The 15,136-nt window shown below is 43.8% G+C and overlaps 1 protein-coding gene across 6 annotated transcripts in view; it reads left to right on the top strand.

Annotated features, from left to right (window-relative positions):
* LOC109896763 (dedicator of cytokinesis protein 4) overlaps positions 1-15,136 on the top strand; it is a 141,568-nt gene that overhangs the window by 50,875 nt on the left and 75,557 nt on the right. For all 6 annotated transcript variants that reach the window (XM_031831906.1, XM_031831911.1, XM_031831910.1 and 3 more), the window contains exons 8-12: positions 4,078-4,229; positions 11,669-11,750; positions 11,898-11,958; positions 12,162-12,294; positions 12,807-12,895. In XM_031831906.1, the coding sequence (XP_031687766.1) occupies positions 4,078-4,229; positions 11,669-11,750; positions 11,898-11,958; positions 12,162-12,294; positions 12,807-12,895 (517 nt within the window). The remainder of the gene's footprint in view (positions 1-4,077; positions 4,230-11,668; positions 11,751-11,897; positions 11,959-12,161; positions 12,295-12,806; positions 12,896-15,136) is intronic.

Below are 15,136 nucleotides of genomic sequence, written 5' to 3' on the forward strand. Positions count from 1 at the left end.
GCTGTCATTATAAATAAGATTTTGTTCTTAACTGACTTGCCTAGTTAAATAAAGGTTAAATTAAAAAAAAGCTCACCTTGTCCCCTTAATAATGAATCAACAGGAGGGGGCCAGTAACTTTATGATCACATTTGATCAATGTAGAAGCAACAGTCATTTTTCATACTTTGATCAGATTTCCTTCAAATATCCTCCAATTTCTTTATGATTCAGTGCTGGCAGTGAACATATAATCATAACAGAAGAACATATTACCTGGAATGACATTCACGCTCACGGGTGGCCAAAAGAACAAACAAAGTCACACCCCCAATAGGCCACACCTCCAGCTCTTCTGATAGGCTGCTGCTGCTACATTTCTCCCACCGCTAAGCAAAGCGCTTGAGGTGTTGAAAGCAATTTAGAAGCTTTCATCCAACTCAAAAACTGATATTGATCTGTCCAATTATTAATTTGATTTCAGACACAAACGTAATAGTAATAATACGGTGAACGAACCAAAGCTTAATTTTGGATCATACCACTCAGAAAAAGGCACTTCAGATGAACAACAGTGCCGTTCCTCTTTTTACAGTGAGTATTAGAGAAAGAAACTAAGGTGCACTTGTCCAACAAAACACAAATGATTTGCATCAGAGCGTGAGTGTTCGGTTCGATGATTTCTTCAAGAATACTTGGTGGAGCATGGCGCTTGGTTCGATTCCCAAGGACCACCCGTACGTAAAATGTATGCCCGCATGACTGTAAGACACTTTGGATTTAAAGTGTCTGCTAAATGGTACATTCATATATATTATTACTTTATTGTGACCCGATCTTGGTGATTAAAAGCACCATTCATTCCACTATATTGTGCCAACCTCGCTACCGGTAATTCAGATGTGTGTTTAGGACCACTGAGCTTCTAGGTCAGAGAGCCCAGAGCAGAGCAGGGACAGTAGGGCTCACTACACTGTCATACTGAACAGTTGCGATGGGATAGTTCAGGTTTACCTAGGTCAACATACCGTCTCCAATTAGCACTAGCATACATGGAGAGAGTAACCAGTGTCACACTATTGTGCCAACCCGAACCGTACTGGTCCAGGATACTTTATTTTCAGATTGTCCTTTGCCGCACGTTTCATGTGATAAAGGCATAATGGAAGGATCCTTATGTACTGTAGCCTTGATTATTATGATCTCAGTAGGCTGTATTTAACTCTCTCTCTATAAAGCCCAGGGACATTTAGACTGTTACAATACTTGTTTCTGTTTCACGCTACTTGCTAGAAAATATTACATGGTGAACCTGGTCCTCTGTAGCAGCTGGATTGTGAGTTCGATTACCAAAAACCACCCACATGTAAAAACGGTGTGCATGACTGTAGGTCACTTTGGATAAAAGCATCTGCTCAATGGTCTGATTGTTATATATATTATGAACAATACTTGGAGTTACAAGTTAGTTACAAGTATTGAGTTACAATACCACACCAGTTCCCCTCCCGTATTAAGTGAGGCAGAAACAGTCACGCAAGACATTGCCTTAACGTACTGTATAGTTGAGACAGAGAAGAAAGCTGCTAATGAAACTCTATCAGTTGTCACATAAGCCTATTCATTCCAGATGAAACCGAACTGGGACATTAACCCTGTTACGTGAGCCGCAGAAAACATAACGTCTCGATGCCTGCTTGTGCCCCCTCTCCTCGCCTCTCTTCTCCTCCTCCTCCATCCCAGCATCTTCCTCTCCTCCACCTCTTAGTCCTTATCGCTGAAAGAAAAGTGAAGATGAATGCAGGGCAGGCTTCGGCAGGGACAATAGCAAGCATCTGGTGGAGTGAGTGGGTGAGTGAGTGAGTGGGTGAGTGAGTGAGTGAGTGAGTGGGTGAGTGGGTGGGTGGGTGGGTGGGTGGGTGAGTGAGTGAGTGAGTGAGTGAGTGAGTGAGTGAGTGAGTGAGTGAGTGAGTGGGTGGGTGAGTGGGTGGGTGGGTGGGTGAGTGAGTGAATGGGTGCATGCAAGAGTGCAAGGAAGACTTGGACTGGGTCCTAGCTGTTTGCCACCAGTCCTTATTTTGTCCTTGTACTGGGCACCAACACAGAGACAATGACTAAGGAAGATGAGAGCTCATTCTTTTTCTGTCCTCAGTTTATGCAAACTTGTGCAGCGAACTGTGAATAATCTGTATTAAGGCGTCAGCATGCTTCAGTTCGGCTGGCGGCTGGTGAACCGAACGAGTGTGCTGGCATACTCCCTTAACAGACATTTGCTTGAAAAACAAGAAAAAAGCGTGAAGAGTACTCTTTGTCCATTTTGAGAGACCGTAGACGGTATACACTTCCTCAAAATAGTCAGAAGGCAACTCAAGAAATCTGTCAGTAATTTTACGTTTTTTGCTGAGGTCTTAAGTCGAGCAATTTTACATCTAACTAAGATGTTTGGTGCAGTATTTCTAAATAAGAAAATGTTAATGAAAGCTAGTCGACTCTTGTTGAATGACATCAAAGACTTTACTGAAGAATGCCTACGGTTGACCAATCACCGACGAAGGGGCGTAGACTTTGGCAACCGACTTCAGCTTGCCTCAAGAAAACATGTTGTGTGCCCGAACCGAAAAAATACATACCAAAGTCCAAAACAAACCAAAACGTCACAAAATGTCGTGATAATCTATGCACAAACTCTTCCAAACTGTTTCGGCTGGGAAGCATGCGGACGCCTTTACAGTACTACACTGCTGTGTCAGATAATAATGTAGAGATATACTGTAGATCTGGTTGATTTAATACATTATTATCCAGTGCTTAAGAGCGCATAAGGCTTGATGCTGTGGGTACATTGTGCTACTGTTCCTTCTATCCCAGTTTGACATGGCTGATTGTGTGTGTGTGTGTGTGTGTGTGTGTGCGCAAATGAAAGAAATATAATTCCTTTGAAGCACTCTGCGTTGTGACATCCTTCCTATAAAGGTGTAAATGGCATGTGTGTGTGTGTGTGTGTGGGTGTGTGTGTGTGTGTGTGTGTGTGTGTGTGTGTGTGTGTGTGTGTGTGTGTGTGTGTGTGTATTTCCTCATGTGTTGTGTGTGTGTTTTTTCTACAAAGAGGGCAGAATATTAACTGAAACAAATTAGATTTGGGCGACTATTAAGGAAGCGTGCTGTGAACGTGCAGCCTCTGGAATTAAATGGAATACGTAACACGTTTTTGGGAAAATAATATGCATAGCTTTTCCACAGCTTGACTTAAAGGGCCATTCAGCAGTTGAAACAATAAAAAAGCATTTTCCCCGCCACTGTTTTGGTAAAAAGTTGATGGATGGTTCGGGAGAAATTATCTATGGATGTTCACAAACATTGGAGTAAAATAAGTGTTCTGATGGGGTGTGACAGTTAAACTAAGCTCCTGAGGCATTTGTAAGTTATATTCTTCAAGAATCAATGGGAATCAATGGATGTTTCAACTGCTGATTGCCCCTTTAATGGGATTTGGAGCGAAAGGGTGAAAATGCAGCATAAATCTGAAATTACCTCGTTCTCTTTACCTGCTCTACTCAACCAGTTATAAAGCGCTTTCCTCAACTGAGATGAAAGGCAAACGCCAGAGTAGAAAGAACAGCTTAAAAAGCCAATGCTGCCATTTATTTTCACAGAGCTACTGTAGGTCCACTTTGAAGTATTTAATTCAAGTCAAATTAGATCATTACATTTTTTTTTATGAAGGTCAACGCCGAATAAATCAGTTCATTGAAAAAGGGAAAGTGATTCAATTGTGTTCACGGGATAATCTCTGCACTCAGAACCAACGATAAGGCCGTGTCTAGATGCTATAATAAAAGACCTGTGTTTGAACTGGCTGATGACCATCAGGGTTTTGACATGTCTAATCCTGTGTGCACACATTGCAGAGTGCTAGCCCACTGTCTTCCTGACATCCCTAGTTCCGATAATAAACAACCAGTAGACCCGTGTTTCCGCCGGCTGATGACCATCAGGGTTATGACATTTCCGACCCTTTTGACCATAACGCGCCACTAGACTAGACTGGTGTTTTTGCGCCGTCCAGATGATCTCTGATCCTGTTTGCCCACACCACAGATGGAGCACCGTCACCGTAAGAAGGAGACTCCGGTGCCGGCCAGCACGCACCACCTCTTCGTCCACATGAAGAGCCTGATGAGCTCCAACCTGGGAGAGGAGCTGGAGGTGTTCTTCCACATCTACGACGGCAGGGAGAACAGGCCACTCAGGTAAACGGTGCAACCGCTGTGACTGTATGTCCTGATACTAACACGGGTATACAACTTAGAACGAAACACTGTATTGGCATGCGTTCTCAGTGATGTGCTACTATCGATATGTTGTTGACTTTGAAGTGTGCGCTCAACGTGTAAATTGTAGTATGTGTGCCTTGCATCTGGCGGCTGGCGGCTGCCCCAAATCAAATTCAAAGGGATGAACACATTTTGTGTTGTGTTTTATTGCATTGCATTATATATTTAAGTGGGTAGGGTAAGTAGGGTCTCATGATGTTGTTTTGAAGGGAACAGGATTGACTGACCTCTGACCTTGTGTTGGGGGTCTTTGCAACTAACAATGGAATTCCATTTTGAACCAGTTCCGGCGTCTAGCAACCAGTCTATCGGATGTGTTTTTTCCCTTGACCTCCGTTGAGGCTACCACACTTGTAGCCAATCCTATCGGACTGTAATGCTGCGTCACAGTGAGCTGGTGGCATGGTTGAAGTGGGTAAGACCGTGTTCCTTTCATCTGACTGTAAACACAAGTCTGTCTCCAAGCCACGTCACAGGGTTTGTTTGCGGTTGGCTGTTGCTGGTGGTAGTAGTTATGAGGGAGGCACACGGGTGCTTACGTGTGAAGGAACACCACACACACGCACTTGGATAGATCCACGCGCGCGTGCGTGCCCGCCCACACACACACACACACACACACACACACACACACACACACACACACACACACAGTGGCCCGTTGGTGAGAATGTTGTGTGAATCAACGTCACTGTTTCCTATGAAGAGTTGAGTGTGTCGTGAGTCAAAGGGAGGAAATTCCATTTCAACTCGCAAATGAATCCATTCATCAGAAAAAGAAAGGGAAGTGTGAGAATAGAGGCTCAAGCGTCCTCTTTCTGTACAACAGTGTCTGACGTCTGTACCCTGGTGGCTAACATGATAGAAACTAGGCTGATGGTGATGGGAGGAATGTTTCAGCATGTGCAACAGAGACGAGAAGCCAAGTGTATCTAGTCAACCATTATTCATACACAGTTATTATTAGGCATTGATAGACTGATGTCCCAGAATTCATTGTCGAGTCTGTTGTCCAGATAACTGTCAATGGATGTTGCACTGTTGTCTCATCCTCCCGGGAGCTTTTCATCCTATAGTTTGTTGCGACACTTCTTCCCCTTGTGAGTGTTGCTGTGACTAATATCACATGAGAGAACACATATTTTCACCTTCTCTGCACAAGGCTGTGTTGATGGCGTGCTTTGTCTGCCTGAACGTCGAGAGTGTGCACAGGGGAATAAGAGCAGGTTCTGAATAAAATACCTACCTGCACAGAGTGCCAGTGGGATTCACTTTAAAAAGGGGCCTATTTAAGTGTGCTCTCTTGGCTCTCTAACTCACAGCTCTGAAGTCCATGATAATGAAGGCAATTCTCACTTTCCCAGCAAGCAACTTTGTCGCAGAGTGTATAATTAGCTTCAACGGTATTTTCTTAATTTTCGCTCCAACCAGCTCTCTCTCGCTGTCTTGCTCGCTCTCTCTCTCGCGCGCGCTTTCTTTTAAAAAGCTTGCCACTAAGCACCTGTGCCCGGTAATTGGTCCTTAATTGTAATGCCATGCCGTTTGAAATGCATTAAGAAGTAAGAGTGCTTAGCACTACGTATATCATAGCTGTCGCTCAGTTGCTTGATAAATATAAACGTAACCCCCCGCAAAACATAGTCAGAATCGTTTGAAAGACTATGTCATTTATGTGATTCTTATCTTGATATAGACTTGATGGAATTGTGCATCTTTTAGGCCAGAGCCATAAAAAACACGACGCATCCAACTTATCCCAGCCGACTGTCACGTTATATGAATTCGTGAACTCTCTATGCTAGCAGCACTTTATCTTATCTCGTTTTAACTAATTACTTTCTCCCCCTCTCTCTTTTTCTCTCTCTCTCTGGCTGGGGGGGGGGGGGGGGGGGGGGGGGGGGGGGGGGCTGTTCAGCTGTCTTCAGCTGTCTTCCTCCATTTTTCCTCCATTGTCTGGAAGCTCTGAGTGCCCGCTGAGTTCATCTTCCTGCCACCTATGTTGTCTTGAAGGGGAATCTGGCTGCATCCCAAATGGCACCCGCTACTTTTGACGTTGGGCTCTGGTCAAAAAGTAGTGCACTATAAAGGGAATTAGGGTGCCATTTGGGATGTGAGCTCTGTTGTTTTTTTTATGGCTGTTTCCAAGGCTTTTTTTCCCCCTCTACCTGGCTGACAGCCAGTTAATTAGTCCTTATGGTTGTTGTGTTGGTTCGGGGTTTGACTGGAGCCAGATGGGGGTCCGACCTGCTCTTTCTCGAGGAGAAACCATGCCAGCACCACCAGCTCAGCAGAAGCCCTCATTCAGAGTCAGACATGGCATCTGTGTTATATCTAATAACCCTAGCATGGATGCAGGCGCACACACACACACACACACACACACACATTCACGACTACAACCACTCTGAAGAGTGGATGACACTGACAAGCCATCCAGACACCGCTCTCTCTCTTTCTCTCTCTCTACTGAGCAGTTCTGTCAACATTCACTCAAGCCCCTCTCTCTCTGCTGTCATAGAAACGAATGGGTTCCCTCTCCTCTTCCACGCTCTGGTCAGTTTTAACAAGACTAGGGATGGATGGATGAGTGGGAATGGGGCACTAGCTGCTGTCTACACAATCATCTATTGTTAGAGCAGCCAGTAAAACAACAGCAGTCTAATGAGAACTGTCACAGATGGTGTAGTGGGGACACATTCACTGATAGCTTGGATGTTGATTGGTATGCTTGTGATTGGTTACAACATTTTTTTCCAATGTGTCTGGGTCAGTGGCGGTTCTAGATTGTATGGCTCCCTGGGAACCCTCACCCCCACATATCAGCCCCCCCCCCTCCCCCCTGCCAACACAAAAAAAGCACCATTCTGCACTAACGGTCATTTTTATTCAGACATTGGAACAACACAAATGAATAATCCTAACTGTAACGGTTTTCGTCGTCGGATGAGGAAGAGTAGTCGGACCAAAGCGCAGCGTGGTAAGTGTTCATGTTTTATTATTGAACTGAACACTAATACAAAATAACAAGAGAATAAATTAAACCGAAACAGTCCTGTAAGGTGCAAACACTAAACAGAAAATAACTACCCACAAAAACCCTGTGGGAAAAAGCTACCTAAGCATGGTTCCCAGTCAGAGACAACGATAGACAGCTGTCCCTGATTGAGAACCACACACGGCCAAAACAAAGAAATACAAAAACATAGAAAAAGGAACATAGAATGACCACCCAAATCACACCCTGACCAAACCAAAATAGAGACATAAAAAGCCAGGGGCGTGACACTAACCTTTAAAATTATATAAAAATATATACAAAAGTAAGACTCATAAATATCAAAAAGAAGTAACAAAGACAAATAGAAACAAATATGTGTTGATTTGGCACTTGAGCATCAATACATTACCCGTCCCCCAACACTGTCAAACAATAGTCAAGATTAAACCAATTCACCTTGGTGGTGTGAAGACTGGTTTTATGTTATTAACGATTAACAGTATGTCTGTGAAACTATATATTCACAGTATTATGAATGAATTGTGGTTGATTTGGTAGCATTTCGTAGTGTGAATGATTTTTATTAATTGCATTAGTACTGTACAAAGTTAGAGGTGCTTCCAGTGGGGAGACCTGAGGTCAACCTAACCCCGCCCCCCTGGTACTTCTGAGTGGGAGACCTTCCCAGGCAGTAGCCTTCCTAGCTCACAAACTAGAATCAGGGCGCCCACTCCGACAAGGTTAGTTGACCCACAGTCCCACACGGAGACGTGATATCATTGACGTGGCGTGCAAATGAGCAATAGAAAACCGATCGCGCAAATGTCACCATTCCCAAATAATTTGCACCCCGTGCCGCCCCCGGCTAGATGCCGCCATGAACGGCAGCTCATGTCGCCTATACCTAAATCCGCTTCTGGTCTTGGTCTTCTATGAGACACTCTCCCGCAGTGCTTCACTCTGTGAGTGCGAGTGTGTGGGCCATATTGTGTGGCTATACGGTAGTCCCTCAGACTGATTCAGACAGTCCATTGTGGAGGGATATCTCGTCTCCTCTTTCCCTGGAGACTCTGTATAGCATGGTTCATTTACCTAGCCTTCAACACACACCAGCCAGGTCATTCTGGCCCACGCTCATGTCTGGATCTCTTTCCTAATGCAACCATCGATACCAAGGAAGGAACAAATAAATGCTCCGAGCGCTGCAGCGGGACTATGTGATGAGCGGGAGAGAGAGAGGGAGAGAGGGAGGGAGAGAAACCATTCATTATATTTAAATGAATCTGCTGATAGGCAGTGATATGGTCCCACTAGGGACCTGCTAGTGGCCTGAAGCAACCTGATCAGCAGCCTTGCAGCTGTGTGTGTGTCGTGGGGCTCAGGGATCTGTATGCACTGGAGCGGCTGGTAATTGGAGGATGAGGTTTCAAAAATGTAGTGTTAATTAGAGATTGGAGCGGGTGGGTGTGAGTGCGTGTGTGTGTGTGACTCCCATGCTTAATGCATAGGAATCTGTCAATCTCCTGTTTGGCTTGCTGAATTAACAGGCTAGCTAGCTAACGGCCCGTGTAAGGCTATAGCTGTAGCAGCGAGGTTGGAGTTGGCTTGCTGTCCCAGCATTACAAGGCTCTCTCTCTGCTTATCTGAGGGCTGTGAAAGTCACCTAACAGGATTAGCTGGTCGTTGGCAGCGGGATGGGACAAGTATGGCAGGGGATGGTGTGTGTGTGTGTGTGTGTGTGTCCTCTGTCTGACAGTCACTCTCATCCCTATCCTTTCAGCATGGGAGCATCTGAGGCCAGTTCTGCTATGCTGTAGTTGGTTAAATGCACATTTTGTGATGTTTTTGGCATTTGTATATACACAATATGTATAGTAAGCATGCTATGTACACTACTGTTCAAAAGTTTGGGGTCATTTAAAAATGTCCCTGTTTTTGAAAGAAAAGCTTTTTTTTTGTCCATTTAAAATAACATCACATTGATCAGAAATACAGTGTAGACATTGTTAATGTTGTAAATGACTATTGTAGCTGGAAACGGCAGATTTTTTATGGAATATCTACATAGGCGTACAGAGGCCCATTATAGCAACCATCACTCTTGTGTTCCAATGGCACATTATGTTAGCTAATCCAAGTTTATAATTTTAAAAGGCTAATTGATCATTAGAAAACCCTTTTGCAATTACGTTAGCGCAGCTGAAAACTGTTGTTCTGATTAAAGAAGCAATAAAACTGGCCTTCTTTACACTAGTTGAGTATCTGGAGCATCAAATCAAATCAAATGTATTTATATAGCCCTTCGTACATCAGCTGATATCTCACAGTGCTGTACAGAAACCCAGCCTAAAACCCCAAACAGCAAGCAATGCAGGTGTAGAAGCATCAGCATTCGTGGGTTCGATTACAGGCTCAAAATGGCCAGAAACAAAGAACTTTCTTCTGAAACTCGCCAGTCTATTTTTCTTCTGAGAAATGAAGGCTATTCCATGCGAGAAATTGCCAAGAAACTGAAGATCTCGTACAACTCTGTGTACTACTCCCTTCACAGAACAGCGCAAACTGTCTCTAACAGAATAGAAAGAGGATTGGGAGGCCCCGGTGCACAAATGAGCAAGAGGACAAGTACATTAGAGTGTCTAGTTTGAGAAACAGACACCTCACAAGTCCTCAACTGGCAGCGTCATTAAATAATACCTGCAAAACACCAGTCTCAACGTCAAGAGTGAAATGGTGACTCCGGGATGCTGGCCTTCTAGGCAGAGTTGCAAAGAAAAATACATATCTCAGACTGGCCAATAAAAATAAAAGATTAAGACGGGCAAAAGAACACAAACACTGGACAGAGGATCCCGGAGTCACCTCTTCACTGTTGATGTTGAGACTGGTGTTTTGCGGGTACTATTTAATGAAGGACGGAGGGATTTATCCCTTTTATACCACAGTTACCAGAGAAAACAAAGTTAAAGCAGACATTTACTTCTAGAAATAACATTTTTTTGTTGATATTTCAATTCATACTTTCTCCTCTTTTGGTTGCTAGAGATGCAACCCAGTTGTTCATTCTATATGTTCTGTTGCCATGCTCACTGGCAATGTTCTTATTCCTTGTTTGCTAACTAGTTACGGCTAACACAGTCACAACCTCTGCAGCCAGAATTAAAGCTAAATAGCGGCATTTGCGTTTGTTACTTCTATAACAATGAGCTGATGATGCCCAATTTTGCCTGGCAAAGGGCCTTCTCGTCAGGACACGTAACACTGTTCATTACGAGGAGATCACATTGCATATCAAACACTAGGCTAGCAGCTAGCTAAATAGTTTGTTGCTAGCAAACCTTCCAATATGACGGATTAAAAAAGATCAGTTGCTGAAAACAGCTGGTCAAACTAGACATTTCATGTGGGAGGATATGACAGCATAGCGCCACTTGTGTCATGAAATTCATGTTCATCACTCACCACATTAGGTTATTCCCCCCAACAATATGTCTCTGCATAAACAAATCAATTGCTAGCTAGCTTAGTTTTTCTTCATTGGACCTGCGTTTACAATGTATCCAGTTTCGGGTGGTGTGCGGTTTAGCTTTCTGTAACTTTGTAGCAAGTACGGTCTTCATATGTAGGTGCATATTGCAACGTTTGCCATTTCACTGCTTTTCTTCCATGATCTATAATGTTTTTATGAATTCCCCCTTCGTCGCCTTGCCATACTGCAAAATTACAATGACATCCGACATTGCAGTGTATCCCCAATGTTATTGCAAAGCGCTTTGCTTTGTTCATTCTAATCTACACTCCGTCATTTTCCTTTCCGTTGGTTGAGAGTCCAAGAACTGGGTTAGAATCGCTCCTGAAGAATTCGCTAAATTCGATGAATATTTCATCTAGTTTGGTAGAAACGTAGCATCATTTTCTTCGGACATGGAATTGAAGAATATTTTTTGTCTGTGTTGCCGGATATGTTGCGTACAATCTCGTCATGGTGCTATGGCATTAATTCTTCTTCTTCTAGCGTTATTTGCCACAGGGCTCTCTCTCTGTGAATACGGAGGAGCTTACCTCTGGGTTACCTCCTGTTGTACTCTTGTAGACTAATACACTACATCTGCTTGTACTCTAGTACACTACATCTGCTTGTACTGTAGTACACTACTAGGACACTACATCTGCTTGTACTGTAGTACACTACTCTCGTGTGGGAGACCTGATCTAGTAGCTTGCTCGTTGTTTAGCCAACTCCCCTCCTCTGTCATGTTTACTGTCATCACCAACATATATTTTATTTATGGCGTGACAATGAATAACCTCTCTTCCCCTCTTCTTTCCTATTTTCTCCTCTTTTCTCCTCCTCCAGTGAGAGGTTCTTTGTCAGACTGAATAAGAACGGAGTGCCCAAGTCGCCGGAGAAGACAGAGAGACAGTGCACCCTCTTTGTGGTGAGTACTGAACTCCGCTGTGTCTTCTATGCACCCTAGGGGGTATAGAAGTCGTAGTCGTTCTGCACATGACGCTTTGTCTGTTATTGTATTGAGGATACTACCATCACCCTTTGATTAAAAATGTATGTGTTTTTCTCTCTTCAGGATTTGGGGAGCAGCGATCTCAGAAAAGACGTCTACATTGTTGTTCACATTATGAGAATTGGTAAGTTCCCAGTGCCCTTAATTAGTCAAACACTACATTTATATTGCATACATTTAAATAAAAATGAACACAGCTCTAACACAGTAATAACATAGTATTATAATATTGCAGTAATTATAGTTAAGTGGTAACACTCTCTAATATAGTAACTACAGGGCACTGATATACAGACATTGACTGTGTTGTCGTTGTGTTGGTTGCAGGGCGGATGGGCGCTGGGGAGAAGAAGAACGTGTGTAGTATCCAGTACAGACGGCCCTTTGGCTGTGCTGTGGTCAGTATCGCAGACCTCCTCACGGCAGACTCTAAAGACGACCACCTGCTGAAGGTTTACGCGTGAGTCACCTTCCATCATATCGAAAGTGCATTTGTACACAGAAGCCACAACTCACAATACACTTCAGTACCCTCTCACAGACAATGAAATAATGTAGCAGATACATCGTTCAGCTTTCACAGTGGACGGATTGTGGGGCAACAGTGTTGACCAGCTTACACACACACCCACACCCACACACACACACACACAGACAGACAGAGACACACAGACACACACACAGACAAACACACAGACACACACACACACACACGGGTACTATTACAGCACTCTAGATACATACCCAAGGGATGATTGAAAAAGCCGTTATGGACACAGTAATGGTTTGACCTACATAGGGGCTGAAATGGGTGGACAATAGGCCTATAGTACTTAGCCCAGAGTTTTGACGCTTCTCTACCTCTGTGTTTCATTGGATTTATATTATAAAATTGAGGAATGTTATTGGGCTAGTGTTATCTCGTTGACCCAAATCATGCATGACACACCACGTTTTGCCTTCGTGTTCCAGATGTACCACGGAAAGCGAGTGGTATCAAATCCACGAGAACATCATCAGAAAGGTCAACTCCAGATACAACCTATCAGGTTCCAACACAGGTAAGGAACAACCTCCCTTTTGTATTTCTCACCTCACAACTAGCGGAAATATTATACCTCTGAAATTCTGCCAAACTGAAAATACACGAGATGCGATGGATGGGAGTTTAATGGGAAGCCGATTAGCTTTCTGCTGTACAGTTCCACTGTAGCTGCGTTTGTACCACGCTGCTCGGCACAGCTCAATATGCATTGAACTGATATAAATAGCAATCCCCTCCATATGAAACTGACTGTCTGCCGTTCTCCCTAGCAACAGGTTGATGGATAGGAGGAGAACATTAGGTTTAGGCTGTGAGAGGAAATTGCAAATCGGATGGAAAGAAAGTGGATGGAAGACGGTTGAAGACATGTATGAACCTCTTCTCAAATAGGCCTAAATTATATTGTGTGTGTGTATACTTGTCTGTGCGTGCATGCGTACGTGCGTGTGTGCGTCGTCAATGGTTCATTTCAATAGCTACCTCGCCTTACTCTTATATAGCTTGTTTACAACAATAAGATTAGTAGCTAACTGGCCTCTATTCACTCCACAAAACACTGGGAAGGTTTGTAGGATCTGGATCTCCATCAACAGAGTCTATCTCACAGACAGATCTGCATGTCTGCTCCTATTTCAGCCTCAGCGCCTCAAAAGACCAGCGGTAATTGCATGAGGTGCAGTCACAACTCGGGGATTTGAATAAGCTGGTAGTGGAGGGAGCAGCAGCAACACAGTAATTACGATGACTGACAAAGTCATTTAGCATACTGCGCTATCCGCTGCGAATTTACATTACGTTTTCACCTGAGAGTTAATAACAATAATGAATAATAATGGTTGTCTGTTCTGAAATGTTTTAAACGTGTATTCTTCCATATATAGACACATCCTGTGTGTTTTAATCAAATCAACTATATGCATTGAGCTTGTCTGATGCTTTAAGCGAACTGTTTGATTAAATAATTAAAGACACACAAATGACTAGAGGGAGTCCGACCGCAATTGATTTGAGTGTGCAGTGCCTGGCTCAGACTTGTGTGTTAAAAAAAAAGAGACTGCGAGTGACTGCGCACCCGTTGTCTCTCTCTCCTCCCTGCTGCAGCGACCACCACAGAACATCTACAGTGTGTATCGCGCTGTCCGTGTTGCTGAATCTGCAACATAATTACAGCCATTTCTGACTGAAAAGTATTGTTTACCCGAAAAAACATTCCCGATTCCCTCAGCCCTTGATCTCTTTAGTGAAACATGTATGCATCGCATGCACATGACCAATAGTGTCTGATCTATAGCATATCATAATCACATCAATAAATTGGTTAGTACAAACTCTGAACACTGTAACACATGGCAAATCAAATCGAATCTAATTTGATTGGTCACATAATAAAATCGCAGATGTTAATGCGAGTGTAGCGAAATGCTTGTGCTTCTAGTTTCGACCGTGCAGTAATATTTAACCTTCCTAGGGTACGTGGGACGCTAGCGTCCCATCTGGCCAACATACAGTGAGATTGCAGAGCGCCATATTATTATTTTATTTACATTTTCTTCTTGAATTTTACCCCTTTTTCTCCCCAATTTCATGGTATCCAATTGCTTTAGTAGCTAGTATCTTCGCTACAACTCCCGTACGGGCTCGGGAGAGACGAAGGTTGAAAGTCATGCGTCCTCCGATCCACAACCCAACCAAGCCGCACTGCTTCTTAACACAGCGCGCATCCAACCCAGAAGCCAGCCGCACCAATGTGTCAGAGGAAACACCGTGCACCGGGCAAGTGACTCCCGGCCGGCCACAGGAGTCACTGGTGCGTGATGAGACAAGGACATCCCTACTGGCCAAGCCCTCCCTAACCCGGACGCTAGGCCAATTGTGCGTCGCCCCATGGACCTCCCGGTCGCGGTCGGTTACGACAGAGCCTGGGCACGAACCCAGAGTCTCTGATGGCACAGCTGGCACTGCAGTACAGCGCCCTTGACCACTGCGCCACAGAGCGACAAATAAACTCGAAACGAGGGAATGTTTGGAATACATTTGACTAGTTGTGGAAAATACTGGAGATCAAGAAAAAGAAGGTATGGAGTAAGCGCTGCATGCATATTGTGTGTGCTAAACCTAAATAAATTATAATTATAAATTATAGCGTTTTTTTGTAAACGCTTTATTTACAGCAAAGACTAAAAACTGTCGCATTTATTTTATTTGTGAATGCAATTTCTGTAACGGTTTTGGCCTATTTATTGCTTACGCAAATTAT

This window comes from Oncorhynchus kisutch, linkage group LG9 (assembly GCF_002021735.2).
Source record: "Oncorhynchus kisutch isolate 150728-3 linkage group LG9, Okis_V2, whole genome shotgun sequence".
Taxonomy (NCBI): domain Eukaryota; kingdom Metazoa; phylum Chordata; class Actinopteri; order Salmoniformes; family Salmonidae; genus Oncorhynchus; species Oncorhynchus kisutch.